General features: G+C 54.5%; 2 protein-coding genes across 2 annotated transcripts; both read right to left on the bottom strand.

The window, feature by feature from the left end:
* Positions 1 to 14: 14 nt before the first annotated feature.
* On the bottom strand, positions 15 to 12,182 carry LOC306958809 (L-gulonolactone oxidase-like; the record flags this gene model as incomplete). The annotated part of the gene is made up of 12 exons (XM_079550396.1): positions 15 to 143; positions 340 to 430; positions 859 to 1,023; positions 1,550 to 1,699; positions 2,092 to 2,168; positions 2,396 to 2,503; positions 8,311 to 8,496; positions 9,129 to 9,219; positions 10,298 to 10,392; positions 11,203 to 11,328; positions 11,661 to 11,762; positions 12,174 to 12,182. 12 exons carry the CDS (start codon positions 12,180 to 12,182, stop codon positions 15 to 17), a joined length of 1,329 nt encoding a protein of 442 aa, XP_079406522.1.
* A 3,384-nt stretch (positions 12,183 to 15,566) lies between these two features.
* Positions 15,567 to 24,239, bottom strand: EPHX2 (epoxide hydrolase 2; the record flags this gene model as incomplete). The annotated part of the gene is made up of 19 exons (XM_079532712.1): positions 15,567 to 15,651; positions 15,731 to 15,789; positions 16,546 to 16,626; positions 16,710 to 16,779; positions 16,874 to 16,976; positions 17,062 to 17,107; positions 17,564 to 17,638; positions 17,779 to 17,890; positions 18,021 to 18,106; positions 19,279 to 19,305; positions 19,458 to 19,492; positions 19,723 to 19,801; positions 19,941 to 20,036; positions 20,229 to 20,303; positions 20,631 to 20,753; positions 20,966 to 21,156; positions 22,025 to 22,184; positions 22,366 to 22,450; positions 24,139 to 24,239. 19 exons carry the CDS (start codon positions 24,237 to 24,239, stop codon positions 15,567 to 15,569), a joined length of 1,689 nt encoding a protein of 562 aa, XP_079388838.1.
* Between the last annotated feature and the right edge of the window lie 3,600 nt (positions 24,240 to 27,839).

The following is a 27,839-nucleotide window of genomic DNA, read 5'->3' as shown; positions in this document are numbered from 1 at the left end:
CCATTCCTGTGCTGTCAGTAAAACACCTTTTCCAGGTAGGTGTTCAAGAACATCCCTGTAGGGTCCAGCTTATCCCGGATGGAGCAGAATTTGGGGAAGGCCGGATACATCTTCTCAAAATCTTTGCGGGTACAGCTGTGGGCCTACAGGAGAGGAAATGGTGGGGGGCTGCCTGTGGCTAAGGAGCACACTGCTGTGAAGCCCATGCTCAGCCCTCCCCAAGGGAGAAATCTGATGTGGGTGCCCTTCTCTGGCCCTCTCCCACCCAAAAAGCCCCCACCAAGAAGAGCCGTGATGGAGAAAGGGAAAGGACCCCAGGAAGAATGTAGCCACACATACCTTCGCCCAGTGTGGTCTCCCACCATACTTCTTCATGATGCCCTCATAGGTCAGCCAGTAATTGAGCCGGGGCACATTCTTCCCATAGGGCCTGGGGGAGCCAAGCAAGGGGGCATTGATAGGGGAATTTGTACACCCTCCCTGAGAAACCCGCACCAGGGGGAGCAGGGCAAGCCCAGGGGACCATCACGGACTCTTTGACAAGAACCAGGTGGTGGAAACCCTCTAGGAACATCATGGCAATGGCCAAAGCCAGGCCAGATGGGGTTTTGGGCAGCCTGGGCTGGTGGGGGTTGTTCCTAAGGAAGGGGCTGGGAATGAATGGGTTTTAAAGTCCCTTCCAACACAAAGCATTCTATGGTTTTATGTTTCTATGCCACTAACACTTGCCTAGCACCAAGTGGGGTGAGCAAGCAAAAAGTGCACAAGCTCTGCAGGGGCAGCTGAGAGTCAGAGGTGGTTGAGATGTGTGTGTTTCTCTGAGTACATATCCTAAACAGAGAGGAGAGGGCTGCTCACCTGTACATGATGATGTTCATGTAGCAGCTGTCCCGCTGGAAGCAGGGGCTCAGCCAGATCTCATCCGCTCGAGCAAAGCGCACCTCCACAGGGTAGTGGGCCACCATCTTGGGGTTGTTCTCCAGGGCAGCCTTCAGCTCCAGCAGTGCTTCCTTTGTCTTCTCACTGCCCAAGAGCAGCTCAGTTAATGTCAGCATGGTCCCACCCAGCAGTCTTTGGGTTTAAATGCCCCATAGCTCCATTCCTATGCTAATTCACCATGTCCCTGTGACATATCCCGGCATATCCATCCTATCACTTTGGGATCACCAAGCTCCAAGATCACAGAATGATAAAATGGCTTATGTTGGAGGGGACTTAAGGATCACTGAGCTCCAACCCCTGCCGTGTGCTGGGTGCCCCCTACTACATCAGCCTGCCAGGGCCCCGTCCAACCTGACCTTAAGCACCTCCAGAGGTGGGGCACCCAAAACTCCTCCAGACAACCAAAGATTGTATTGTGACATGATATCAGTACTCCAAGATATGGATGCAGAAGGGTCCCCACACTATGCTTGCAGATGGCAGTAGTGCCTGCTAGCCTGGTCCCTTTCCCTGTGGCTTTGCTCCTGCTCCAGGCAAGCTAGGCTGGGCAGAGCACAGGGGACAGCATGTATTTTGGGATGGGTCAGGGTTCTGCACGGCCATTTACATGGGGATGGCCCAGTCTTGCACATGCTGCTTGAAGCGGCACTCGTAGTTGAAGATCTTGTAGCTGACGTTGATGTTCTCCACACGGGAGCTGAAGAGGAGCCAGAAGAAGAAGCGGTTGATCCAACGCACCAAGCTGGGCACAAAGGTGCTGCGGGGGGAGAGCAGGAGGTGAGAATCCAACGGGGCAGTGCTCAGGGCTTATGGAGCCCAAGCCCCAACCCAGGGATGCCCTCTGAAGGGGCTGCATCCCCTCTATTCACCCCGGGTATCACATCCTCAAAAAGTTCCTATTTATTTATTTACTATTTTTTTTCCCTTGCAAATGCGCAGGCTGCTCCAGCTCTGTGCACACGAGGGCAGTGCAGCCCCAGCTATCAGCCCCAGCCCCAACGTGCTCCTGCACAGAAGGCAGTGGGCAGCCTCCTCTTCCCAGGGATGGGGGGTTCTGGGTCGCATCCTCCCCCCTGCCACCACATCCCCGAGTGCAGAGATGCAGAAAACAGAGAGATGAGGCTGCCCAAACCCTCCCCATGCTCCTACCTGATCCAGAGGAGAAACTCCAGCAAGTAGTACCCAACAGCATAATCCCAAAACCAGTTAGCAGAGGAAGAGGGGGGCTGCAAAGCCAAGCAGAAGAAGATGATGGTCATTAGGGACTGGCAGGGATTGCAGCTTTCTCCATCCCACTTTGGAGTGGGGGTCTGGAGAAGGGCACCCCAGGACCCCCACATCTCTCTCCCATGATGAAGTAGGGTCACATCCAGACCTGGGAGGAGACCAGGCTTTGGGATGCAACTTTGGTGATGGCCCTTCTCCCTTCCTCTTGGGGCCTAGTGGTACCTGCCTTGTTGGTGGGGTCCTGGTAGATGACGGTGACATTCTCACTGTGTGGGAACCACAGGAACCGAAAGTATTGGGATCTCTTCAGGTGGTCATCAAGGTGTTTGAGGACCTGCAAGAACCAGAGGAAACAGGGCTAGTAGGAGATTATAACCCCGAGAAGAAGGGACCCCACACCGTGCCAAGGTCCAAGGTTGCAGGGCAGAGCCTATGGGGCTGACTGGACCCCACCAGGGTAGCACAGCACATCCATCTTCCCCTTCACCTCCCAGCTCTCTGCAGCTTGGCACAATGCTGGATGCAGCCAGGATGTGCAGCATGGAACCAGGATGCACAACACAGTCCCATCCCAGAGATGCACCCTGCTCCAAATGCAGAATTGACAAATTATTCATCAAGACACAAAAAAGAGCTTTAGGAAAGGCAGCTCTTTAAAGAGGATGAGCTGCCTGCCAGCAGCTGAAGACAGCCAGGAACGGGGACAGCAGGGACAATGCAGGTGGGGATGGGGGTTGCTGCAGACCCAGGACAGCCTGTTCCTAAGGACACAGGGTCTCATCCTAGTGCTCCTTCAAGGAAATCCCACTGCAGAAATTAGAAGATATATCAGTCTTTGTTCCTGCTCCATGCTTGCATGTACAAAAACTTGTGCTCACCCTGAGCACAGTGCGCTACCACTCTTGCAAAGAGCACCCCCAGCTCCTCCTGGCAGAGATCCCTCATAGCTTTGCAGGAAAGCTTAAAGAAAACCCAGTGGGTTTGCTTGACACAAGGGAAGCATGCAGGCTGTGGTGACCCATGGTCATAACCCCAGGGAGGTCACGGATGCTCACTTCCAGATGGGCCATTTGGGTTATTTGTACTAATGAGCTATTAATCACCAGGCTGGGCTGCTTCAGCACTGAGCATTTTGCTGTGACCTCACCGTGAGGTTAAGGCCACTGCATGGTCACGTGGTACGGCAACCTCAGTGGTGGACAGTGAACAGCCATTCTTGCAATTAGTGGGAATTAATGACCTCACGCTGCTGTCATTAACTACGCATTCACAGGGCGCACTGAGCCGTGAAACCTCATAGAGAAATTCCCATTTTCTGGCTGGAGAAGCTCTTGTTTGCAACTCCATGACTCTCCAAGGAAGCAGTCAATGATTGTGCAAGCAGGAACAGGGCAAAAGCCACGACCCCATACATTCTCTGGTTTGTATTAGGAACAAGTGCACCGAGGAGCTAAAACAAGTTAGGGGGGAGAAGCGTGCAGAGGCAGCAGCTTTCAAGGTGATCCTGCAGCTCTTGCTCCTCCTCCTGAGAGCGCAAGCAAATTGTTAGCGGGGCGACCTCTTCAATGTGTGCCTTTGATCCCTCTGATAGAGCCAGATCAGCCCGGAGGAAATCAGCTGGAGGCTTTGTAGGATAATTGCAAAGCAGGCGGGAGCAGTGGGAGTCCTTGGGGACATCGCCTGGGTCGGAGGCAGAGGACGCACAGCGGAAATCTTCTCTCATGCCACGAAGATGGCCCAGGAGCACACTGAGCCCTGGGGGAGTTTGGCTCAGCTTCATTTTGCTTTCCTAGAACAAATCCCTTCGCTGCATAAAGGCTGGGTTGAAACAGGCCTTGGGGGATAAGGAGTGTGAAGCCACTGGCACATGTCCTCCAGGTCCATCAGAGCCAGGGAGCGTGGGGAGCTTGTGTTTTGGGAGAGAATGCTGGTGCTAAATGTCACCCTGCACCCACGCTTCCAAAGGGAAGATCTGCATCTGCACACTAAAGGCAATGTCAGCATTGCTGGGCAGGGGGGATCAGGTTAGGTACAGCATCAGGATGAGGTGCACAACGAGGTTTGGGTACCTGCACTCAAGGGACATGTCCTAGAGGCCTGGGACACACAGAATGAGTTGGGTTGGAAGAGATCTCACAGATTGTAGAATCATAGAACAGTTGGATTGGAAGAGTAGTTAATGATCACAGAGACACAGAATGGGTTGGGCTGGAAGGAACCTTAAAGATCATAGAACCTCAGTTGGAAGAGTCCTTACAACACCCCCAATCTCTGCTGGGCTGTGGGCCCTATCAGCCAGCTTAGGCTGCCCAGGGTCCATCCATGGCCTTGGGCACCTCCAGGCATGGGACAGCTTTCCGGGCAGCAGTGTCAGGCTCTCATTGCCCTCTGAGGACAAAATTTCCCCATAACATCTAACCTAAACCTCCCCCTTTTAGTTTAAAACAGCCCTTCCTTGTCCCATCACTATCTTCCTACCTCACAAGGGTTTTGGGTTTGGGTTCAGCAGTGGAGGGCTCAGAGCCTAACTTCTTCAGTCCTCCAGTGCTGGAGTTTTTGGGAAACTCATCAGTGGAACAAGCATCTTATTCTGGCCCATCCTCACCCTCTTTAGCTTCCCATCGGGTTGGGTTGAGTAGAGGCTGAACTCAGCCCCATCACCACCCCAGCACATGCTATGGGGCTCAGGTGACCTCAGCTGTGCCACCAATCCTCTCTATCTGTGCTTTGTTCCCAGTCACCATCAGCAGCCAGGGCAGCTGAGCATATTCCAATGATAAAGACAATCACGAGGCCAGAAAAGAAGGCAAGCAGATCTTACATAACCGCAAATCCAAGCCTGGCTCCTTTGACACATATATTATTTGCAACGTCTTAGATAACTCAGGCTTAAATATTTCAAGCAGCCTGCTCCCTTGCCATTATTCTCTTCCGCCTCGCTGGGCCACTCAACATGAAAGCTGGAGATGTGGAAGCAGGCGAGGAGCAGCGACAACAGAGGATTGATAATGGCATTAATATTTATAGGGTGCATCCCTGCTTTGCCCTGCTAGCCCTGAGGGACAGGGAAAGACACTCCAGCCCTACAGGGCTGTGGGCATGTCCCAAACACAACTGCTCTTCTTGCTAAAAGGCAGATTAGGAGGTGTAAAACGACTGGCACCTTCAAGGGCAGATCTGCTGTTAAAGGAAAGTCCAGTGCACTGCTAAGCCTGAGCACCGTTGCTCTGCCCATGTCATACCCAGCACTACAGCTCTGGGAGATCCCTGAGGATGAGACCCCATCACACAGGAGGTGATGGGGATGCTCAGCAGCAGGAACAGAAACCTGGCAGAGGGCACTGGAAAGGCACCTCATGAACAGGGGGTGGACAGATGACCTCCAAAGGTCCCTTCCAACCCCAGACACTTAGAGATTACTTGGCCAAAGGTGATGCCAGTTCAGGTGAAGGTCTGAGCAGTGCTGTAGGACAGATGAGGATCAAGCTATAAGGAGCCAGCAGATCCTACCACACTTCAATGCATTTAAGCAGGCAAACTCTGCCACAGGACACCAGGGAAGCTGCAGGTTGAATTATTCAATGCAAACCTCATCCCCTCTGCAACTGGAAACACCTGCAAGGAACTCAGTGCTGGCCAAGAGGGTGCCATGGGGAAACATCTCCAGGGATGCCCATAGTGCTACAGCTCTGGCTGCTCTCCTGGGTGATCGATGGAGATGCCACAGGTGCTGGGGTGGTGTGCATGGACCTTCCTGCCTTCCTTCCAGCTCAGCCCAACCACCCACAGCACAACTCGAAGGCCACCAGGCTGCTATGGATCAGGACTTGCAAAGATGATCCCGCTTCAGTTCACATTGCTGGCGGTGCTCAAGCCACCCCAATGGGGCACTGAATAATTCAGTCCTTAAAAAATTAAGGACAGCATTTCTCAGAGCTTTACCATCACTGCGGCTCTGATCAATCCTGCAACAAATTCCACTGTTGTGTCCAAGAAGTTTTCATTTTTCATGAGCTCAGCTTAACGAAGCTCTGCGCTGGTGTTAGCCAAAGCTGGAACTGGACCTGTGAGACTCAGATGGGATGACGGATGAAGATGCTGCTGAGGTTTGTACAGCAGCAGGGATGTCAGACCTCTTAGGAGGACACAGATAATCAGTGATTGGAGCAGATCCAAGCTCTCAAAGCTCTCCACTATCACTGATTTCTTCCATCTGTTGGACTCTGTGCCTCAGTTTCCCCATCCAGAAAGGTAACTCTTTCAGTGAATGCAGTCTGTCCTGATGAAAGGCCATCAGATCTCATAACAGTCTGCCCACAGGTGGTACAGTGTTGTTGGCTTTGGCCTCCAGTGATGACCTTCTGTTGGTGACATGGGACAGGTCATGTCTCAGCCCTGGAGGGGCCACCCCATCCAACACTGTGGCAATATGAGGGTGGGAGGTCTCCAAGGAAGTCATAGAGTCATAAAGGCTGGAAAAGACCAGTAAGATGATCAAGTCCAACTGTTCAAATTGCTGAGCTCTGTGCAGAGTCCTGTGGCTCAGCCCCAGAGCCAGCAGGAACCCAAGCTTCTGCTTTCCTCACTGCCCTTTCATGTGCCGTGTGCCATGGGGATGGGACATCAAGGAGAGGACAGGCAGCAGAAGTTGCCAAGAAGTGACACTGTGTGAAGTCTTCAGAACTGTGCAAGATGGGGTCAAGAGTCCACAGGATACTTCAGATGGGCCACTGGTGCCATACACCTTCGTTGTGGAGGTTGGAGCCCTTGGTAAGATGGAGATGAAGTAGGCAGTAGCAACGTGACAAATGGCTTAAAAGGAGTTTTTCACAGCTCCGTGCAGCTCCGTGGTTGAGTGCTGAGAAGGAATTTGTTAGCGTGGCCTGGAAGTGTGCCACCCATTGTGCCCTTTCATATTTCCCTGGAAGGAAGCGTGGTTCCTCTCAAAAAATAATGGTTAAACCCAACCTTTGTGCTGGAAGATGGGATCCCCATCTTGAAAATCCCCAGAACTTACAAACAAGAACGGACAAAGTTAGGACCAAGCTGCTCCCAGACTATTTTAGGTGGCCCATCTGTCACTGGGAAAAGCAAAGCTCTGGTTCTCAAGAGGCAGCACAGTGGAGGCAGCCCATCCCTGAAGCACCAGGTTCATGGTACCTGCAGTCATTGCTGGCTGTCAGGGATGCAGGGCAGTGCAGGCACAAGCTCCTCCCCTTCTTCTTGCTTAGACTGGCCAGCATACTGGCTTGGCAGCCTGGGATTTCCAGCCAGGACAATTTTCTCCAGCTGGAACATTAAATCTGCATCAGGCATTGCCTATGAGATACGGGAGTGACTGAAATCCACAAGATGTGGGAGTGATTTAAACCCACCAGGTGTGGGAATGACTTAAAATCAAGCAGGGTGATGCACAAGGAATGGGGGCTTTGAGCCAGGAAACCCGGGTCCCACCTCTGCCACCTCCGTGCTGAGTCAGAGTAATGCTGAGAGGCTGGGACACAGCCATGGGGCTGCACAGATGCTGGTCCAGGATAGTAAAAACCAGATACTTGGATCTCAGACTGGATAAAGGCAAAAAAAAAAATTAAAATATCCTCAATAGTCCAAACCAGTTTCAAAAGAGGAGCCTGGAAATGGCTGAAAGGTGAAATGTTATAGCAGTGAGGAAGGTGAGGCTTCCTTTATACCACTGAACTGCTCTGGGACAGATTCAAGGCTGAAAGCAGAGCTGAGGATGCTTGGGATTTGAGGTAACCATCTCTGGTCACCCCCTGTCCCAGCAGGGCCACCCAGAGCAGGGTGCCCAGCACCACAGCCAAGGGACTTGGGGAGATCTCCAAGAAAGAGACCCCACACCACTCTGGTCCCAGGCCCAGAAGATACTATTCCCACTCATGGGAAGTTAAAATGGCATTTCTCTCCCTGGCCAACCTCTCCTTGGTCATGCAGATCAATTCCCAGCTTAAAAGACACCACAAAGCACAACATGAAGACACACAATAGGTACAACCTATGCAACAGTTACCACCTAAGCACACTCACGCTATTTCCTACTACTTCCCAATCTCCCTCCAACTATTTCTGCCTGGAACTCTGCTTATTCCCAAGGAGGCTTCGGGAGCACAGTCAACACCTTACCTCAGTGAGGGTGGATGGAAAGGTCACCTCATGCAGGTGGAACTGGGGCACGCACTGGAAGGTAACGGTGAGCACAACACCCAGGCAGCCAAGGTGCAGGCGGGCAGCCTGGAAGATGTCTGCATTGATGGACTCAGAGCACTCCAGGATGTCCCCTGAAGCTGTCAGCAGTGAGAGCCCCACAACCTGCCAGGAGCAAAGTCAGGCATCAGTGAGCACCCAACCTTGTGTCCCAGACTCCACATCTCCTTCTGTCACCATTGGCGTGCTGATAAAAGGATCCTTCTGTACCTCAAGGGCACTGGGAAAAGCCATCTTAAAAGCCAACTTAAAGAAGTAAACCTCCCCCAAATGATTTCACATCTCCACAAGCATTGGTGGGATCACCACGTAGGATCTGAGATAGGAGAGGAGCATTTTCATAACTGTCCAGTTAACAACAGACCCGGACCCTGCAAAGGTTCAGCGTGGGGGGGGCTTCAATAAGAGAAGAACTACGTGCTTTCTCCTATTTCATAGAATCACAGATTGGAAGAGAGCACTGAGATGGCCAAGTCCAACCATCAACACATCTCTACCACTTTCAACAGATTACAAGACAATAAAGCACAGGGACAGAGGAGTCTGGGGCTGGATCATGTTCTAGGTGGCAGAAGAGGTCTCAGTGCGTCCAGGGGACGAGTTGGGCTGACCCATTGAGGATTTGGGCTCAGGGTCCTTCATGGGACATGCTAGCCCCAGACCAGGCGAGGGGACAATGGGATGGATCCCCTGTAGCCCTCAGAACCCAACATCCACACACTGACACTGTGACTCACCTGGGTGGGGAGGATGCCATGTTTGATCCCAGTGTTGTGCGTCCCTGTCCCAATCACACCAGCTGCTGCCACCTCAGAAACGGCTCCTAAGCTGTTGGCAGATGAAGTTGGGTGAGGACCTGAGTATGTGGGACATGGCATGGGGTACAGTCTACTGAGCTGGATGTTGACCCTGTGTGTTGGCACAGAATCCCCCAGAACATGTCCCCAGCCCCTCTGAGCAGGGTTTTCTGCTCTTCAGGGCACTTTGCAGCCATGAATGTTTTTCTTGACTATATGTGAACTTCTCCTTGGGTCAGATCTATCAGGATCCTGCTTTAGTTCACAGAGAGGAAAAGAGAGGTGGTCACCTCTGCCAGCCCAGCTTGTCCCAGCTGACAAGTCCCCATCTCTCCCCATCAGCCTACAGTGACTCACTGGCATGGAGAAATCTCCCACATTCTGTCTCCCCAGCCACAGCAAAAGCAGACACATGGGGATGGCAGAAGGCTAAAGTCACCTCTTAACGATGTGCTGTTCCTGCCATTTCTCCCAAATCCCCCTCCAGCTTCCAACAGCTGGGATACAGGGACTGCCTAAACCAGGCCCATTCTCTATGGATGCTGCAAAGCCCTTGATAGATTTATCCTCCATGAACGTCCTGCTGTCCCCACCCAAACCAGTGGTCATTTGACCCCGGAGGGCTTCTGAAAAACCCATCACTCATATCAACTGAGGGACGCAGGATACTGGAGCTGTTCAAGACCAGGTTGCACAGAGCCTTGGACAACCTGGTCTAGTAGCAGATCTGGAGGTTGGTGACCCTGCCTGTGGCAGGGGGGTTGGAACTTGATGATCTTTGGGGTCCCTTCCAACCCATGCCATTCTATGATTGTATACTGAGCCAGCCTGGAATAAACGAGCAACTTCTTCCCTGGGGTCAGCAGAGGTCAGCTTTCCATGAGTGTTTCCCTTTGCAAGCCCCTTCCTGAACACCACTGCAGGTAGGAGGTGGTTGGACCAGATGGGATCACTCTGCAGAGCCTCAGTGCCCCATCAGATCCCAAAGCAAACACCCATGCACTGCAGCATAAGCTCCCCAAACTTGCTACATCCCAACACCCAATTTGGGGCAAGGCTGGACACCAAGCAGACACCTAGGGATGGTCCAGCACAAGTATCCCACTCACTTGGCCAGCGCCAGCCCGTGCTTGTTCAGCTCCACGTTCAGATCTGAGAGGAAGATCCCACCTTCCACCGTCACCTGCTGCTTCTCCTTGTCCACCTGCAAAGGATGGGACAGCTTGCACTGCTGGAGCTGTGCATCCTGCTTCTGGCAGGCAGGGCCAGAGTTGCTCCCTAATTACCAGCAGTGATACAACTCTCAGAATTTTCTGCTACAGTCAAGATTTCTTCACCCTCTATTGCACATACACACACAGATATGCAGATACACATGTATATGCATTCACACAGGCCATTCAGCCCCAGTAAAAGCGCAGTGTCTCCCTGCACCCTCAGGTCTGGATGCAAAGCAGGAGAAACACAACAGCTCACATTGGATACTAGGGAAAATTTCTTTTCCAAAAGAGCAGTGATGCAGTGGCACAGCTGCCCAGGGATGTGGTGGAGTCACTGTCCCTGGAGGTGTTCCAGAACCATAGGGATGTGGCACTGAGGGACGTGGGCAGTGGGCATGGTGGGGTGGGTTGGGGTTGGACTAGGGGATCTCAGAAGTCTTTTTCAACCCAAATGATTTACGAGCATGCCACGGAGAGGACAATGTGTAGATATTGAGCCCTCCTCAAACACAATTTGGGAAGACATTCCATTCCCTTGCATTTTTATGGCAGCTCCACATGCTCTAAAGCTTCTACACAAGGGGAAAGCTTCTACACAATGCTACAAGGCTTCTACACAATGGGAAAACTCCCACTCCCTGTTCTGGCACCAACATTTCAGGGTCTGATTTGGGAGAACTCCATCCTGTGAGAAAAAGACCCCCTCATCCTCCATCCCAGGTAAGCTGGTGCCATACCACCCATCCCCATGCCAAGGCAAGTGCCACCATATCCCAGGGCCACCAACGCCTCACCTTGAGGACCTTGTTCATCCTCCCCATCTGGATCATGAAGTCATCAGTGCAGGCGATGTCAGAGGGCGAGTGGCCACCCCCCACCACCTTCACCCTCTTGTTCCTCTGCCGGGCCATATCCAGGATCTGTTGGGGCAACACACGGCCCCTGAGCACCCAACACCCCATGGATGGTGACGGAGGCACAGTACAACCTCAAGCCTCACCCATCTTTACACAGAGAATTCACCATTCAGGCCCAAAGCCACCCCTGGAACACTCCCAGCACAGCCGCCCTTGGGATCACCCCGAAAGAGGTGATGCCCATATCTGTGGCTCAGAAGGTTGGGCCACAACCTGGGGCTGAGGGAAGGATCCATGCTGTCATGGCTGGGAGCCATCTGAGCACAATGAAGTGGCACTGCCTTCACTGGCCATTCCTCCCCTAGTTCCTAACAGATCTGGGAGCTCCTCCTTACCTCCCGGATCTCCTCCACTGAGGTGGGCTGGAAGTACAGCTCTGGGGAAGAGCCGTAAGTCTTGGCCCAATTCTGGAACTTGACTCCTCCTTGGCCGTGAACCTGGGTCAAAACCAAGATGTGAAGCAGAGCAGAACAGATACTACAAGAAGCGATGGCCTCAAGTTGTGCCAGGGGAGGCTCAGGTGGGCTATCAGGAAACATTTCTCCTCTGAAATGGTTGGGAGGTGGTGGGGTCACCATCCCTAGAGGTGTTCCAGAACCCTGAGGATGTGGCACTGGGTGACCGTGGGCAGTGGGCACGGTGGGCTGGGCTTGCTGATCTTCTCCAACTGGAATGTGTCTGCAATTGTGTGAAATGCCTCCCCTGCTGTTCATCCTTTGTCAGTCAAAGCCCCCATACCAGGGCTGGGTTTCCACAGGAGTTGGTTACTGAGGGCACAGAAGCCCATCTCAGCCCAACACCCTGCTGGAGATGTCCCCATAGTCAATGGGGAGATGCGGGAGGATTGCCGTAGGCATCTCGCATGAGCACAACCCACCCCATTCTCCCACATTTTGCACAGCCTTTTCTGCACCAGTTTGATAGACCTGGGCTCAGCTCCCAACTCACTTTGCATGGGCATGCAAAAAGCAGACCCCATAGGAGGACACCCCAAATCTAACCAGACCTCTCCAGGGAGCAGCAGAGGTACCCCAGCTCCTCTATCCCCATCACCTCAGTGCTCCCATCCCAGCTCCTCCCGGGCAGGGCAGGGACACTGCCTGATGGCCCATCACCCTGCCCAGGGAGGTGACACTGCCTGGGGACAGGGCCATCAAGAGCAATGCTGATCCCACAGCTCAAAGCCCTGGGGGTGAGGGGGAGGTGGGATGAGTTACAGATGCAGAGCCAGGGTAACAGGGAGACTTTATGAAATACATGGGGGAAAAAAAGAACAAAATTGAGGAAAGGAGATGTTTGGTGGGTCAGAAAATCCTGTTCAGCAGCCACAGCCCGATCCTATCTCGTAAAGGGAATCTGCTCCCTCCCTCCCCCCTTTCTTACAATAAACCTTTCTGGCTTCTCACCACATCATTTAATTTGTTATCTGATCCTTATCAAAAGTCAAAGTAAATAATAGCCCCTCTCCACCCCAAATGCTACCCCACAGTGGGGTGCCCCCCTCCCCTCCTTACCATGCTGCTGGATGGAAAACGTGGGGTGCTGTGGGGTTTGATGCAGGACAAGGCAGATCGATGCAGGGTGATGTGGGGGGATGTTGTGGAGTGATGCGGGGTTGCTGCTGCCTGGCTCAGCAAGCAGCCCCTCCCCAGGCCCAGGGGGGATAATGAGTAACAGCCCTCTGCAGGAGGAGCAGAGGGGCTGTGCCCTTTGCCCCAGGCTAGGGGGGGATGCTGCAAACGCTGGGGCTGTGGGGAGGAGATCCTCCTGTCGAAGGGGACATCCCATGGGACTGAAGGGAACAGCCCTGCCAGCTTGTAGGTTATATGCATACAAAGGGGTTCAGGTTGGGTGTGCACACAGGCATTGGGATGCTTCACACTTTTGCACACTCGCCTGGCGCCCGCAATGCACTCTGCAGTCCCACTGGGAGCAGGACACAGTGCAACTGTGCAACCACTAATTGCTTTTAATTGCAGAGCATGAGCCTGGAGAACCTTTCTCTCTCCAGCACCTCCCTCAGAGCTCTCCACATCTCCTCCCATCCACCTCCAAATTTCCTTGGCCCACTGGCCACCTCGAACCCCTGCTGAGGTTTCCCTAACTGCACCACAGCGAATTAATGAGTAATTAGCCAGCTATGGGGCTGATTGGGGTCAACCACCTCCTCGCCCGCCCTGCTCACAGCTGCGGGTGCTCAAAGGTCAGCAGAGCTCCAAACATAGCCCAGAAATTACTAATTAACAGCAGAGGTGCAGCAGCCTCCCCCCTCCTCCATCTCCACTCGCCAGCTGGGTACCTGCAGGCTCTTGGCTGCACCCAGGGGAGAACACCATTGCTTGAGCACAGTTATTCGGTGCCAGGCAGGGCTGAGCTGAGGTTGCTGCAGTCCTCTGGTTGTGACAGAACCAGGGTCCTGCTCTGGGCCTCCCTCCAAAAACATTATGTTTGTGAAACCTGTAGGAATATCACACCTTTGCAGCCATTCTCCTCGCTGTCACGTCGCAACGCATTCCCCAACTGCAATGTGTTCTCCATTGCAACGCATTCCTCAATTGCAATGCATTCCCCAGTTGCAATACCCTTCCAAACTGCAGGGATCCCAGCCCAGGCTCTGCCCCGTGCCTGCAGAGTCTGCCCATATTGCTGCCTCCCCAGGGCTGGGTAAAGGTGAGGGGACCAGGAGAGCCACCAATGCCCCTATAACAAATGGGGACATATGGGGCAGCAGTGCTTTGCTGCAGCTCTCTGAGTATCCGAGAGTCAAGAATGATCTGAGCACTGCTCCTTCCAGCCAGAAACCGGTTCCTTTCCTTTCTTCTCCATTAAAAAATAAAAGACAGAATTTAATTACGGGCAGCTTTTATCCTTTACTTTTGCTTCTCAGTCTCCAAGGGCTTTTTTCCCTTTGCTCTGTTAATTGCTTCCATTCCCATAGCCAATAGGGCCTGCGGGGGGGATGGGGGGTGCCCACCACATCCTCACTGTACGGCCCTGCAGCCTTGAAGGGTTGGGGACAGACCCCATTAAAAGCAGAGGGAGCCACCCCACGATCCGGTGTGCAAAGCAGCTCGTTGGTGCTGAGATGTGAGCTGAGCAAAACGTGTAGGGCCCAGAGAGACCTTTGCACTTTGCAGCAAACACTCATTAACCCAGTGCTGCTGTTGTGTGTGCCAGCCAGCACCTAAACACTGCCAACAGCCCAGAAATACATCAACACTGATTTATGCTTTGCCAAAGCCAAACTGCTGACTCCCCATTCACTTTAGGGCCAGGTAACGATTTTTCTTCTTGATAATAATCCTGAGATTCATGCACCCACGGGAACAAGGATGCATGCACTCAAAGGAACCAGGATGCATGCACCCAAGGGGCTAAGGATGTGTGCACCCAGGTGAACAAGGATGCATGCACCCTTGGGGTTATGTGTGTGTGTAGCCAAGGAACTGAGGATGCACGTGCACAGGGTACACTTGCACCTGTGGGGCTGAAGAAGCCAACTGGGGCTGCAGGAGAGGGGCCCTGAGGTGGGGATTAAGGCCAGGGGCTGCTGGAGCAATGTCCTGCTGGAGCACCACCCTGCTGTGGCATTGTAGATGGTTTATAGGGCATGCAGCGAGGGAAAGGGGTTTGGGATCTCCCTGTGAAAGCCATCCCTGGGTGCTGCAGGGACTGGGGATACCGTGCTTTGCAGCCCTGCATACAACAGGATGGGGCTCTGCGAGGTGCTGGGGGTGCAATGGGGTCCTCCTACTCCTGCCCACCTCCAACAAAAACAAATGACAAAAGCAGACAGTGTTGCAACCCTTCCTGCAGCCAGACAAACCACAAATCCCAGACTGAAAATAACTGAGGGCTGGGGAAGAGTTGTGGGGGGGGGGGGGAGGGGGGGTGTGGAGGAAAGGAAGGGAAATACCAGGCATGTTTGCCCAGCCCTTCCACCATCCTGGCTGTCTGCTCCAAGCTTTGTGAGGCCGCAGCAAGGGCCTGGAGCTCAGCAAACAGGAATGGGATGAGCTCTGGCACTGCAGGGATGCAGCACCAACCCACGTCCTGAAGACCCCATGGGAGAAGCAGTGGGGGGCTGAACCCCATGGGTGCTTTATTTCTCTGTGTTACAAAGGCAGAAGGCAATTCCTGAAGCAGCAGCAGCGTCAGTGCATCCAGACCTCCTTACCAAATCCTCCCTTCCAGCATCACCCCAGGGCAAGGGGAGCCCTGGGATGGAGCTGCAGGGATGCTCACAGCCGAGATACCCTCAGCATGGCCCCATCCGGAGGGAGGCCCTCCAACCACTCCACCAGGATTTTGTTCAGGGCCGCAGGCCTGTGGGGGATGCAGAGAGTAGGGTTGAAGTTGGCATAGAGTGGGGATCCAGCCCTGGGTCCCCCTTTCCAGCCCTCACCTCTCCATCTGTGTCCAATGGCCACACGCCTCCAGGTGCCCCCGGCGCAGCTGTGGGATCTTTGGGGGGGAAGCAGGAGGGGGCTGGGCCAGGAGCAGACCCCCTCCTGCCTCTGCTGAGGAAGGAAATACCACCCCTTCCCCTCTAGGCCCCAGCTGATGCCCTCCTTATCCCACCCTTATCCCCCCATCCCCTCTTATCCCCCTTATTCTTCCCACATTCCCTTATCCCCTCCTTATTTCCCCCTTTTCCTTCCCTAACCTGTTTCTTATTTCTCCCTTTATATCCCTGTCTTCTCGTCATCCCCCTTTGTTCTTTCCATATTCCCCTCATCCTCCCTTATTCCCCTCCTTATCCTTCCCCCTTATTCCCTCCTGATTCACATTCTAATTTCCCTCTTATCCCTTCCTTATTCCTGTTTTAGTCCTCCCCATTCCCCCCTTATTACTCTCCCTTTATTCTTCCCTTATTCCCCCTTTACTCTTCCCTTATTCCTCCCTTATCCCTTCCTTATTCCTTCCTTATTCCTCCCTTATCCTCCCCCTATTCCTTATTTATTTTTCCCTTATTCCCCTCGGTTCCTCATTACCCCCTTCTTATTCCTTCCTTATTCCCCAATTATTCCTCCCCTTCTTTACCCACCCTTTATTCTTCCTCTTACCCCCTCCGCAACCCCCTGCAACCCTCCTTAACTCCCCACATCCCACACCCCAGCCCATATCCCAGCATAATTCCCACCCCCAGAGCTCCATTCCCATTGGAGCTCCCAGGGAAGCATCTCCACCCCAATGGCTTTGGGATGAGGCCACACGTACCCACTCCTCCATGCCCTTGCTCATGCTGGGGAACAACACCACATCCTTCCCCGCTGTCACCATCAGTGCTGGCATGAGGATCTGCAGAGGACACATAGGGTGACACTTATCTGAGTTGTGGTGGCCCCACACACTGCTTCTATGAGGGAGATCCCCATGCCCACCTTCCTGTCCTTGGCTGAGAGTGCCCAGTGCCAGTTGGGTCTCATGTTCCGGTACCAATTCAGTGGACCCCTGAGGCAAGGGAATGGGGAATTGGAGCACAGCTCCACCAATTCCATCGTCCAGCCTATGACACGGCCCTACAGAGGCACAGCACTGCTCCTACCTGAAGCCAGACCTCTGGAAGCGCTCGATGTAGTACTGCAGCACAGCACCATGCAGGATGAGGCTCTCAGGAATGTCCTCTGGGAAGCCGACCAGCAGCCCCCCTACAGCACAAAGCAAGGCAATGGGAGCATGGCCAACCCCCAGCTCAGTCCCACTGCAGAGCTGTGCCCCCAAGAAGCCCCATACCTCGCTCCTGGACACCACGCATGCCAGGTACTGAGTGCAGGCGGTCCTGAAAAGATGGCACAATGCTAGGGGGGGTCATCCATGGCCAACGTGGGGCTCTGAGCCCCTCCTTGCCATGAGTCAGCACCAAGCATTGCTGCACCCCAAAGGATGCAGAAACCATACCCTTCCCTCAATGTTCCCCTTCCCTCAGTGCATTCGCTTCCTCAAAGCACCCCCTTCCTCAAAGCACCCCCTTCCTCAAAGCACCCCCTTCCTCAAAGCACAGCTTTGCAGTGTCTCATCACTCTACAGGGCTGTGAGCCCCACACTGCTCACAGAGATGCGTTCACTCTGGTCCCTAGCGATGGCAGCTCAATGCAGGCTGTGCTGCAGGCAGAAAGGGCAGCAGACGCAGGTGGAGCATGCCTGAAGAGCACCGTAGGCAGTATCAAGCCATCCCCAAATTCTTCTGCTCACCTCCCCCCAGGTTTATCCTTTTCCCTCCCAGCTCCTCTCCTACCTCTGGGCGGATGGAACGGATAAGGGCTTTCAGGGTACGGCCGATGTCTTTCTCCAGCTCAGCCTCTGCGACACCCTGCAGTGTAAGATGGGGCAGTGGGGTGATATTGGGTGCCCCATGGCACTGGGATGGCACTGGGAGTCCAGCCATGGGGTAGGCAAAGACTGTGCACATTAGGGACCCCAACATGGGCAGGTCCCTCATTTCTGACTCACCGGCTCCTGGAAGTAGAACTGGTAATCAAACATAGGGAAGCTTTTCATCTTCTCCACGATGTCCTCTGTGGGGTCTGCTGGTCGGTATGGGGTGTTCAGTGAGGCCACGGCCCTAGGACAATGCGGGGAGCATAGTCACCATAGGGAGCAAAGCCAGGCACCCCCTGCAGGATGAAAGGCAATGGGGCACTCCCTGCAGAGATGGTTGCTGACCCCAAAAGGGCAGTGAGGTATGAACCCACCTCACTCTCTCGGGGTAGAAGAGGGCCATGTTCCAGACCACTACACCACCCCAGTCGTGACCGATGAACACGGCTTGTGGGATGCCCTGCAGGACAGGGACAAGAAGGGGGACCATGAGTGCATGCGTCCCCATGGAGAGCATTCCACTGCGTTCAACACCAAAAAGATCATCCTGCTGAGCATATCCCCAAGGAGGGCATCCCATTGAGTGCATTCCCAAGAGAACATTCCATTGAGCTCATCCTCATGGCGAGCATCCCAGTGAGCGTGTCCCCAAGGACAGCATCCCATTGAGCTCATCCCCATGGCCAGCATCCCAGTGACTACATCCCAAAGGAGAGCATTCCGATGAACACAAACCCAAGGTGAGCATCCCACTGAGTATATCCCTAATGAGAGCACTCTAGTGAGTGCAACCACAAGGTAAGCATCCCATTGAGCCCAATGACCCCCCTCCCCACTCAAAGCAGAGACTGGCACCCTAAGCACTGAGCATGGAGAGCTTTGCCTTCCCCAAAAAGCATTAAAAAAAGATCAGAGAACAGCAGTTTTCTCTTTCTTTTGGGGGGCTTTTCGCTACCAGAGGGATGAGGATGGAGGAGAGGGTAGAGCGTGGGGTTCTGCAGGGGGACTTATGGGGACCAGCCCCCAGGTGACAGTGGGATGTAGGGTTGGGAGGAGCTGGCAGCACCCTGCAGGGCAGCCAGATCCTACACCCACTGCTCTGCTCCCCACATTTCCTTTCTCCTCACTGACCCCCGCGGGCTCCTACAAACAAATCCAATTAAAAACACCAGCTCACAACAACGAAGCAGACGCTTTGTAATTAGCTGATGTTTAGAAATATAATTAAAACTCCCTTCCAGCAGCAAGAGCTCCCTGAGGATGGCAAGTGGGGAAGCTGAGGCTGGCAAGGCTCTGTGCTGTGGTTTAACCCTCTCCCAAAAGGGGGATGGGAGCTGAAACCCTATAAAAAGGGGATGGGTCTGTCAGGTCCTGCTGTGATCCCTACAGCAGATCTGCTGCGATTCCAAAGGGTTTGCCATGGGATGATGCTCCCGTGGAGGTGGGTACCATATCCCTATAATCAGCTAAAGACTGGAGGAGGCAACACAGAACAGGAGCTGACAGACCCTATAGGGATATCCCTATAGACCTTGGGAGACACGAGCATCCCTGTCCTGAAGTTCACAACTACAGCATACAGGGAGAGCACAAGCTGAAGAGATATGGAGGCAGGTGGTGGGGGGCTCTTACCAGTTTGTCCAGGAAAACGGTAAGGTCCTGGAGGATGGAGAAGATTGGGGTCAGAGGGTTCCACATCCGTGTTAAGCAGAGGCTGAGGTCCTCCCCATGGGTCTCACCCATAAGCAGTAGCAAAACCCAAGGCTCCAGCTCCAGCCCTCCCGTCTCCATTTGGCACCACAGCTCCTTACCTTACAGATCTGCTCCTGGGAATACTCTTCTATCTCTGCACAAAAGACAGAATTCCCATCATTGCAGCACTCCCTTTTATCTAAAGGGATCACAACAGCCCCTCTGCCTCCCCAGGGTGAAAGAGCCCTGTGCCCAACACCACCCAGCTGGGTACAACAGCAGACACTATGCCCTGAGCCCCTCATCCGGTGCAAAGGGATGGGAAAAACACTGGGATGCTCATGGTACATTCTGGTCCTATGGGGAAGGATGGGTACTGCTCACCTGGCGGTGCTGTGGACTCGCCGTAGCCCTTCATCTCCAAAGCAATGACACGGAAGCCAGCATCAGCCAGGGCAGGAATCTGACAAAGCAAGCAGGAAAAAACATGGAAACCTCCAAAAGGAAAGCAGAAAACCACAGAAACCTCCAAAAAAAGGCACATGGCAATGCCTGGTGTGTCACCACGCCAATGTGGTCATCCCATTTCCCCATCCCCTTACCTGGTAGCGCCAGGAGAGCCAGGACTCGGGGAAGCCGTGGCACAGGCAGATAGTAGGGCCATGCCCCATCTCCACGAAGTGCAGCTGTACACCGGGCTGTGGGGACAGAACCCTCAGCACCCAGCACCCTCAGAGCCCCCTGGGTGCTTCTGAGCCACATGCATGGCAGTAGGCCATAGGGTGGATGGGGAACACCATGCAGCACAGCCCCTCCAGCACAGCGCTCGCCTATGTCCCAGTGCCCTCAGTAGCACATTTGTCCCCACCACAATCTGCTGTCCCTCTTACCCGGATGGACACATATCCATGGCTCATGGTGGCTGGATCACAGGCAGTCGGCAATGGTTCTTCTTGCTGGAGAAGCTACGGGGCAAGGAGAGCTCCCAAGCTGAAGTACTGCATCTGCTAGTGCTGAGCTTCCAGTGTCACCCAGCACTGCCATGCAGGCACTGTAGCACTGGATGCAAGGTCACAGCATGATGCTCCACGAGTTGCTCATGGATGGAGAAACTGTGCCTGCTTCCTCTTCCCATCAGCACTGGACATCCAAAGCTGTGCCCCCACCCTAATACTGCTGATCCTACGTCAGAGAATAGCGATCCAACCTCTTCCCAGATCCCATACAGCAGAACCCAATAGGCTCTGATGAACCAGTGGGGGTCAAGGTGTCCCCAAGGAACCACTACATACCTGCACGCCTGACAGCTCCTGCAGCTCCTTCAGGACGGTGTCGGTGTCCCTGACGAGTATGGTGGCCATTCCCATCTCTCGGGCTGGCTTCAAGTTCTCCCCAATGTCATCCAGAAAGATCACCTGGAGCAGATCCCAGACAAATGGATTCAGAGATCCCAAGGGTGCTTGGGCCTACAGGCACCCCTGGGTCCCCATCTTCCCCATCCATAGTAGGGTGCCTAGCACCATAGGCATGGGCTTTGGAGCTCCCCAAGGAGGAGAGCCTACAGCCTCTCAGGGCACCATCACCACCAGCATCTTGGAAGCTGTAGGGGACAATGGTGACCCCGTACCTCCCGTGGCTGTGCCTGCAGCAGCTCCAGGGTGTAGGTGTAGATGCGGGGATCTGGCTTGTGCAGCCCCACACGGCATGATTCAATGACCAGGTCGAAGTGCCGCTGCAGCACGGTCAGCAGAGAGGAGGTGAAGAGCCGCCCCGCACTGTCATCCACCCAGTTGTTGGTGAAGACACAGGTCTTAAACCCTGGGGAAAGGCAGAGATGAGGGAAAGCTTCGTGACTGCGACACAGGCTGCCCAGAGAGTCATTTTAAAGCCGTTTGGATGCAATCATGGGTACTGTATTGTAAAGTCACTAAGGTCGGAAAAGATCTCCAAGATCATCAAGTCCAACCATCAACACATCACCACCATGCCCACTCAGAATCATAGACTCACAAAGGTTAAAAAAAGAGCTGTATGGTCATCAAGTGCAACCATCAACCCATCCCCAACACACCTACTAAACTGTGTCCCTAAATAGAATCATAGAATTGTTAAGGTTGAAAAAGGCCATCAAGATCATCAAGTCTGTCTGGCAATCCACTACCACCATGCCTACTTCTAGAATCATAGAATCATCAAGCTTGGAGAAGAGCCCTAAGAACATCAAGTCCAATCATGGATTCATTCCCACCATGCCCACTAAGCCATATCCCTAAATAAAATCATAGATTCACTGAGGTTAAAGAAGACCTCCAAGATCATCAAGGCTCTGCTTGGTAACAAACCAAGCACACCCCAACACTACCTAGGAGCACCAAAACCACTTAAAGGTGCAGCCTTTCCTGTCCCCAAGGACTGAAAGATGATGGCCTCAAATTTGCACCAGGGGAGGTTCAGGTTGGATATTAGGAAACATTTCTTCTCATAAAGAGCAGTGCTGCAGTGGCACAGCTGCTCAGGGAGGTGGTGGGGTCACCAAACCTGGAGGTGTTTCCAGAACCGTGGGGATGTGGCACTGAGGGACGTGAGCAGCGGGCACGGTGGGTTGGGTTAGGGTTGGACTTGGGGATCTGAGAGGTCTTTTCCATCCTGAATGAGCAGGGATACCCCACAGCTCCCCAGCACCCACCATTCCTCCGGAGCATGCTGGCAGCCCGCAGCAGAGGGGCATTGAGGGTGCCCTTGGCTGCTATCTCCTCAAACACACGGGCGATGGAAAAGCTGGTTGGTAACGTGATGCCTGCAGTGGAGGCCTGCTGCCTGCAACCCTCGTCCACCTCCGAGAAGAGCTGGAAAACACCCCCACATCCCATCAGAGACAGTCCTGTGGCGAGGCAGCACCCGCAGCCTCGCACCTCACTTTCACCAGCTGCATCCCACAAAACCAAAGGGTTCAACTCCAGACCCTTGACCCTTCCATTCCATATAGGGGCAGCTGATGGACCCCCCACTCTGTGCTCAACCACTCACCTGGGACAGGGTGATCTGCCCCCGCATCACCTTGTTGTGGGGGCTGTCAGAACCACCTGCAAACAGGACGTCCCGCAAGAAATTCCTACAAAAGGAAGAGAGGGGGGTGCTGCAGTCAGGGGACACTCCAGGACCTGGGGGTGAAAACCAAAACCCCAAAGCTTGGGGGTGGTATCCCTATGTCTGGAGGGTACCCCAAAACCAAGGGGTAGGCACGGCAAAACCAGATGGTGGGATACCCCACAATCAAATGGAGGGGGATACCACAAAGCCTAGAAGGGGGAATCCCAAATCTTGAAGGGCCACCTCAAAAGCAAAGGGGGTCCCCCAAAACCAAGGGGTCAGTACTCCAATACCAAGGGGGGGGGCATCCCAAAGCCTGGGGGTGCTCCCCAAAACCAAAGGTTAGGTACCTCAATACCATGAGGGCAACCCAAAACCAAAGGAGGAACCTCAAAGACTGGGGAGAGTACCCCAAGCCTCCAAAGAGGTGACCCCCTGAACCAAAAGAGGGCATCCTGAAACCAAGAAGGGGCATCCCAAAGTCAAGAAGGGGTATCCCAAAGTCACGAAGGGGCATCCCAAAGCCTGGGGGGCACCTCACTACCAAGGGGAGTATCACAAAACCAAGGGGAAAGCACCCCAAAACCTGGAAGGGGGCACCCCAGGACTGAACATTGGGCACCCCAAGACTGGGGGGGGGTGCGAGAGGTGCATCAGACGGAGGTGGCTCTGAGCACCAACCCCCTCCATCCCCATCATAGGGGCGCAGGGAGGCCGCCCATCCATTCCAGCTGGCAGCTCAATTACTTCGCATCTCAGTACAATGCAGGGCCGATTGGCCAAGGAGAAGAGAAAACAGCCGAGAGCGAGGAATTGTGCAAAGCTGCAGCTCAGGGAAAATAATTGTCCCTATCAGGAGCTCACGAAGGGCCTTCTGAGGCAGCAATAAAATAAAATCACAGTGCTGGCTCCGGGACAGAACTCCTTCGGGTCGATTTCCCCGTGCCAGCGAGATCGGTGTCGCCGATTTTTTTTCGTAATGAGGTGAAGGATGAAATGTTTCATCGGCTGATAATGAAGGAATTTATTGCTCCATCTGCTCCGCTGCATTTGTATTGCTTAACTCGTTGCTTCAGCTCTGCAAATCGCATCGAAATGCATCGCTGTGCTGAAATCCCACTGCCCTCCCCCCGCCCCGCACACTTCAGGTGGTGCAAACAGCCCCGACCTGTTCTGCTCACCCTCAGGAGCTGATGGCGTTGTAAAGTTACCAAAGTCAAATAGGGCAAAGGGTTCCCAAAGGTCTCTGGGATCAGAATGGGGTGAAACACCCCAATTCGGGCAGTGTGAAGGCTGGCACGGAGCACTTCAGGGGGTGCTCAGGCAGCGCAGCCCCACTGAAGGCATAAGGGAGGGGCTGATGGCTTCCCCCTTCCAAGTTGGGGTGTTTGGGGCTCTTCATGAACAAAAACATATTTATTTCCCCTCCCACACCCATCAGGCGCTCTTCTCCACCTCTACGTCAACATCCTCTATAGAAATCTCCAATTTTAGGGGGGGTTAACCCCCATCCTGCACTCCACCCCCTCCCCCGCCCGTCCCGTCGGATTTATCGCTGAGACCCCGCACACTCCGCGCGGGCGGCGACCGCACACACAACATCGCCGCTTCGTCTCCACGTGTCTCTGGCTGAGAGGCGCTCCGCTGTCAAGCGGGCGGGCGACTCTTAGGACTCCGAGCCGAAACCCACAGAGCGATGCCGAGCCGTACCTGGGCAAGGCGTAGCTCCGCTCGCAGGAGCCCAGAAAGTGCTGCAGGCCGGGCTCGAAGAGCACTCCGCCTAAATCGAACAACGCAAACCGCCGCGCCATGACTGCCGCCAGCGCCCGGTCTCGAACCCCTGACCTCCACTCAGCCGCCTGAAGGCCGCGCCATAACCACGCCCCTCGATGCTTAGGCCGCGCCCCCTGCCCTGTGACCACGCCCCCTCCCGGCAGCGCCGCGCAGGTCCTAGCGCCGCCGGCCCGCTCCCTCCGGCACTCAGCACAGGGGCGCTCACCCATAGGTGTATCCTTCCGGGGGATATCCCGACATGAGAACGCTCCTCGGCCCCACCACCGCCCTCTCGGGGCTGTGGGACCCCTCATACCCCATGGTTTTGGGGTAGCGGTCTGCCAGGTCCTCACGAGTGCCCAAATCTGTTGGCTTCTGCCCTACGTTACATTTTGGGGGGCATTAACAAGGAGGTCCTGCAGCCATTTCGGCTCCTGCTGCATCCCTCGGGTTTACACACGTATGCATCCATACATATGTGCATACACACCTGCACATACACGCATACACACCTGCACACCTGCATGCATGTGCACACGCACACAAACATGCATATCTGCATGCACATGTATACAAACACACACAGAAATGCAGGTCTGCATGCACATGCTTGCAGACACATTCACACAAGCACGCTCAGAAAGCACCGTATGCCCCATCAGTCACACGTGTGCACACTGAGCACATCCACACGCTTAGCACATGCGTGCACACGTGTGCACACTGTCTGGCCATGTTGCTCACAGCTGTACCCCTCCCAGCTTTGTAATACACACGGATCCCCCTCTGGGGGGCTGCACGACCCCATACATCCCACCCCAGACCTCAAAGCTTGGCCTGCTCAGTGCTGAGCACAGTGTGTGTGTGCACATGCGTGTGCACATGTGCGTGGGCTGGCCCAGCCTCCAGAGCACAGATCCCACTGCAGGACCATCGCCTCGCCTTGCAGTGAGTGGGATGGGGGCTATGGGGGGCGGGAGGGGAGCAGTGCCACCCCTGGTGCCTCAATTTCCCCAACTGCAAAATGAACAGTGGGGTTGAAATGCTGGAACAAAGGGGGGGTTGTAGAGTGTATGCTGGGGAAGGGGGGTTATTGCAGAGTTGCAAACAAAGTGTATGGGGGCCAGGGGCCATTCCCTGCTTGGGGGCTGGGGAGGGTGGGAATTTCTTTGGGTTGGGGGGAAGAATTGTTCTGGGTGGGATCTGAGCCCCCGTGAGCTGTGCTTTTCCCAGCTATGGGCATCCAGTTGCTTTGCTCAGTGCCCCCCACCCACCCATGCCCCACCCGGATTAAAGCTCCTTACCCAGCTCCTGGCAAAGCCTGGACCCCTGACAGGCAGTGAATTCCCCAAAGCAAAAATCCGAAAGCATTTTGGGGAGGAAGGAGAGGAAAAGAAGAGTTTTGCTGGCTTTGGCCAGGATGGAGCCCGGCTCTTTGTGCCAGCAGACGCTGTGCTGAGACCCAGCCAGTTCATGGCAGGGCCGGGTGCCATGGCGCTGCGGTCTCTGAATGGCATCTCCGGTCCTTCCCCAACGCTTCAGGGCGCTTTGCTTTGGTCTCCGCCCCTCCAGCCCCGCTGCCAGCGGTTTCCACTGGTTTCCAGCGTTGGTTTTGGAAGAGCCGAGCTGTCTGCTGCTCCCCACCGCGGCCCCTCTCTCCTCCATGGAGGGGAGTTGAAGGGGCAGGATCAGCTCCAGCCCCCTTGTGCCTCAGTTTCCCCCCCTTTGCATTTTGGCACATAGGATCCCCCAGATCCTAAATCCCAGCAGCCAAAAAGTTTGCCATCCCTTATAGGGAAAGAAGTGTCCCTGAGGGATTCTGCTGTTGCAAACTGAAATCTGAGGGTCCCTGGTGGGATGCAGAAGGGACCCCAAGAGCAAACCAGCCCCACTGCGGGGTGCTGACGCCCACCTCTCCCCATAGGACACCATGGTCCCGTGGGCCTGCTGCCTGCTGGTGGGGCTGTGCGCCCTGCTCCCTCGTGCCACCCCCCAGCAGGACCCTCCTGGGGACCCTGAGCGCTGTGGCATCACTTTCCATGCCCCAAACCCTTGCGGTCCACCCCGTGTGCCATCCCATCTTGCATCCCGTGAGGAGCTGGAGCACCTGCAGAGCCTTCTGCAGCAGAACAGGGCCACGCTGCAGGATGTGGAGGCGGCGGCGGTGCTGGAGGAACCTCAACCCCGGTACCAGGATGTGATCAATGAGGCACTGCCTGCAATCCGTGGGGCCAACCAGGAATTTGGGGAGAGCCTGGACAACGTGCGCAGGGAGCTGGAGGCTCACATGGCTCAGAGCGATCACCCGCAGGTGGTGGAGAAGAGGGAGAAGTAAGTGAGCAGCACCCCAAATCCCAACAGCCATCTGTCCTTATGAGCGTGGAGACAGGAATGGTTCTTGGGGAGTTCTGAAATCTGGAGGTCTCTGATAGGGGAGAGGCAGGGGAGATGCTCCCTGCAGGTGATGGGGGTAAGAGGAAGCATCACCCCAAATTCCACAGGTGGGCGTTATGGGCAACCAAGCCAGAGTGCTGCTCTGCGTGGCCCTAAGGATGCTCAGTGCTGTCAGTGAGCACATGTGGTTGGTTGGTGGGTCTCAGGTGGGGTATGGAGGCCCCACCACCCCACACCACTGATACAGAATTGTAGAATCACTGGGTGTTCAACAGACCTCCAAGGTCATCAAGTCCAGCCGTTGATCCATCCCCACCACGTCTCATGCCACTGATATCCAGATATTTATCCCTTGCCTGAACCCTCAGGTTTTGTTGGCTCAATCATCTCATGCCATGCATGTGTCCCTGCCTCCAACCCATAGCATTTGTAGCTCCCCCATCCCCTGTCACTCACATAGAATCATAGAATCACTAAGGTTGGGAAAGATCTCTAAAATCACCAAGTCCAACCCAACCCATTCCCACCGTGCCCACTGACCATGTACCATGCCACTGATATCCACACGTTGGGTCTGGAGGCTCCGCCACCATATCCTTTCCAAACAGAATGAGAGAATCATGGAGGTTGGAAAATCATCAAGATTGGAAAAGACCTCCAAGATCAAGCCCAACCCATCACCACCGTGCCCCTAAACCACGCTCCATGTCATTAACATCCAGACACGTATCCCTTGCCCAAACCCATAGGATTTGGAGGCTCAGCCATCTCCTGATACCCACCCATGTCCCTGCCCTGAACCCACAGGCTGCGCAAGGACATCCGCCTGGTGGCCCACGTGCTGAATCTCACCTCCCACCTTGCCCACGACCTCGACGCCTCCTCCCAGCGCCTCCAGGATGAGCTGAGCCTCCGCCTGCAGCGCTCGGCCACCCGTGCTGCTACTGCCCAGCCATAGGATACGGGCGGAGCTCTGCCTTTGCCCTCCGTACAGCCTCGCTTGCTGGTAGGATGCTGCTTTGCACTCATGCTGTATTGCTTTCAAGGAGTCCTTTTGCAGAGGGCATTTGCAGAGCAAGCTGGGTGCTGGGCGGGGTTGAGGGCTGCAGCCTGCTGTGCAAGTCCTCATCCACATGATGCCCATCACGCCAAGTATTTAATACATTTATCTTGCAGAGCCCCATGGCACTGCGTGCACTCCCTGCTGCAGGCTCCTTCCTTCTCCAGCAGAACTCTGAGTCCCT

This window comes from Tetrao urogallus (assembly GCF_951394365.1).
Source record: "Tetrao urogallus genome assembly, chromosome: 2".
Lineage (NCBI taxonomy): Eukaryota > Metazoa > Chordata > Aves > Galliformes > Phasianidae > Tetrao > Tetrao urogallus.
The sequence above is the reverse complement of the archived record's forward strand: the minus strand, read 5'-3'. Positions and strand labels throughout refer to the sequence as shown.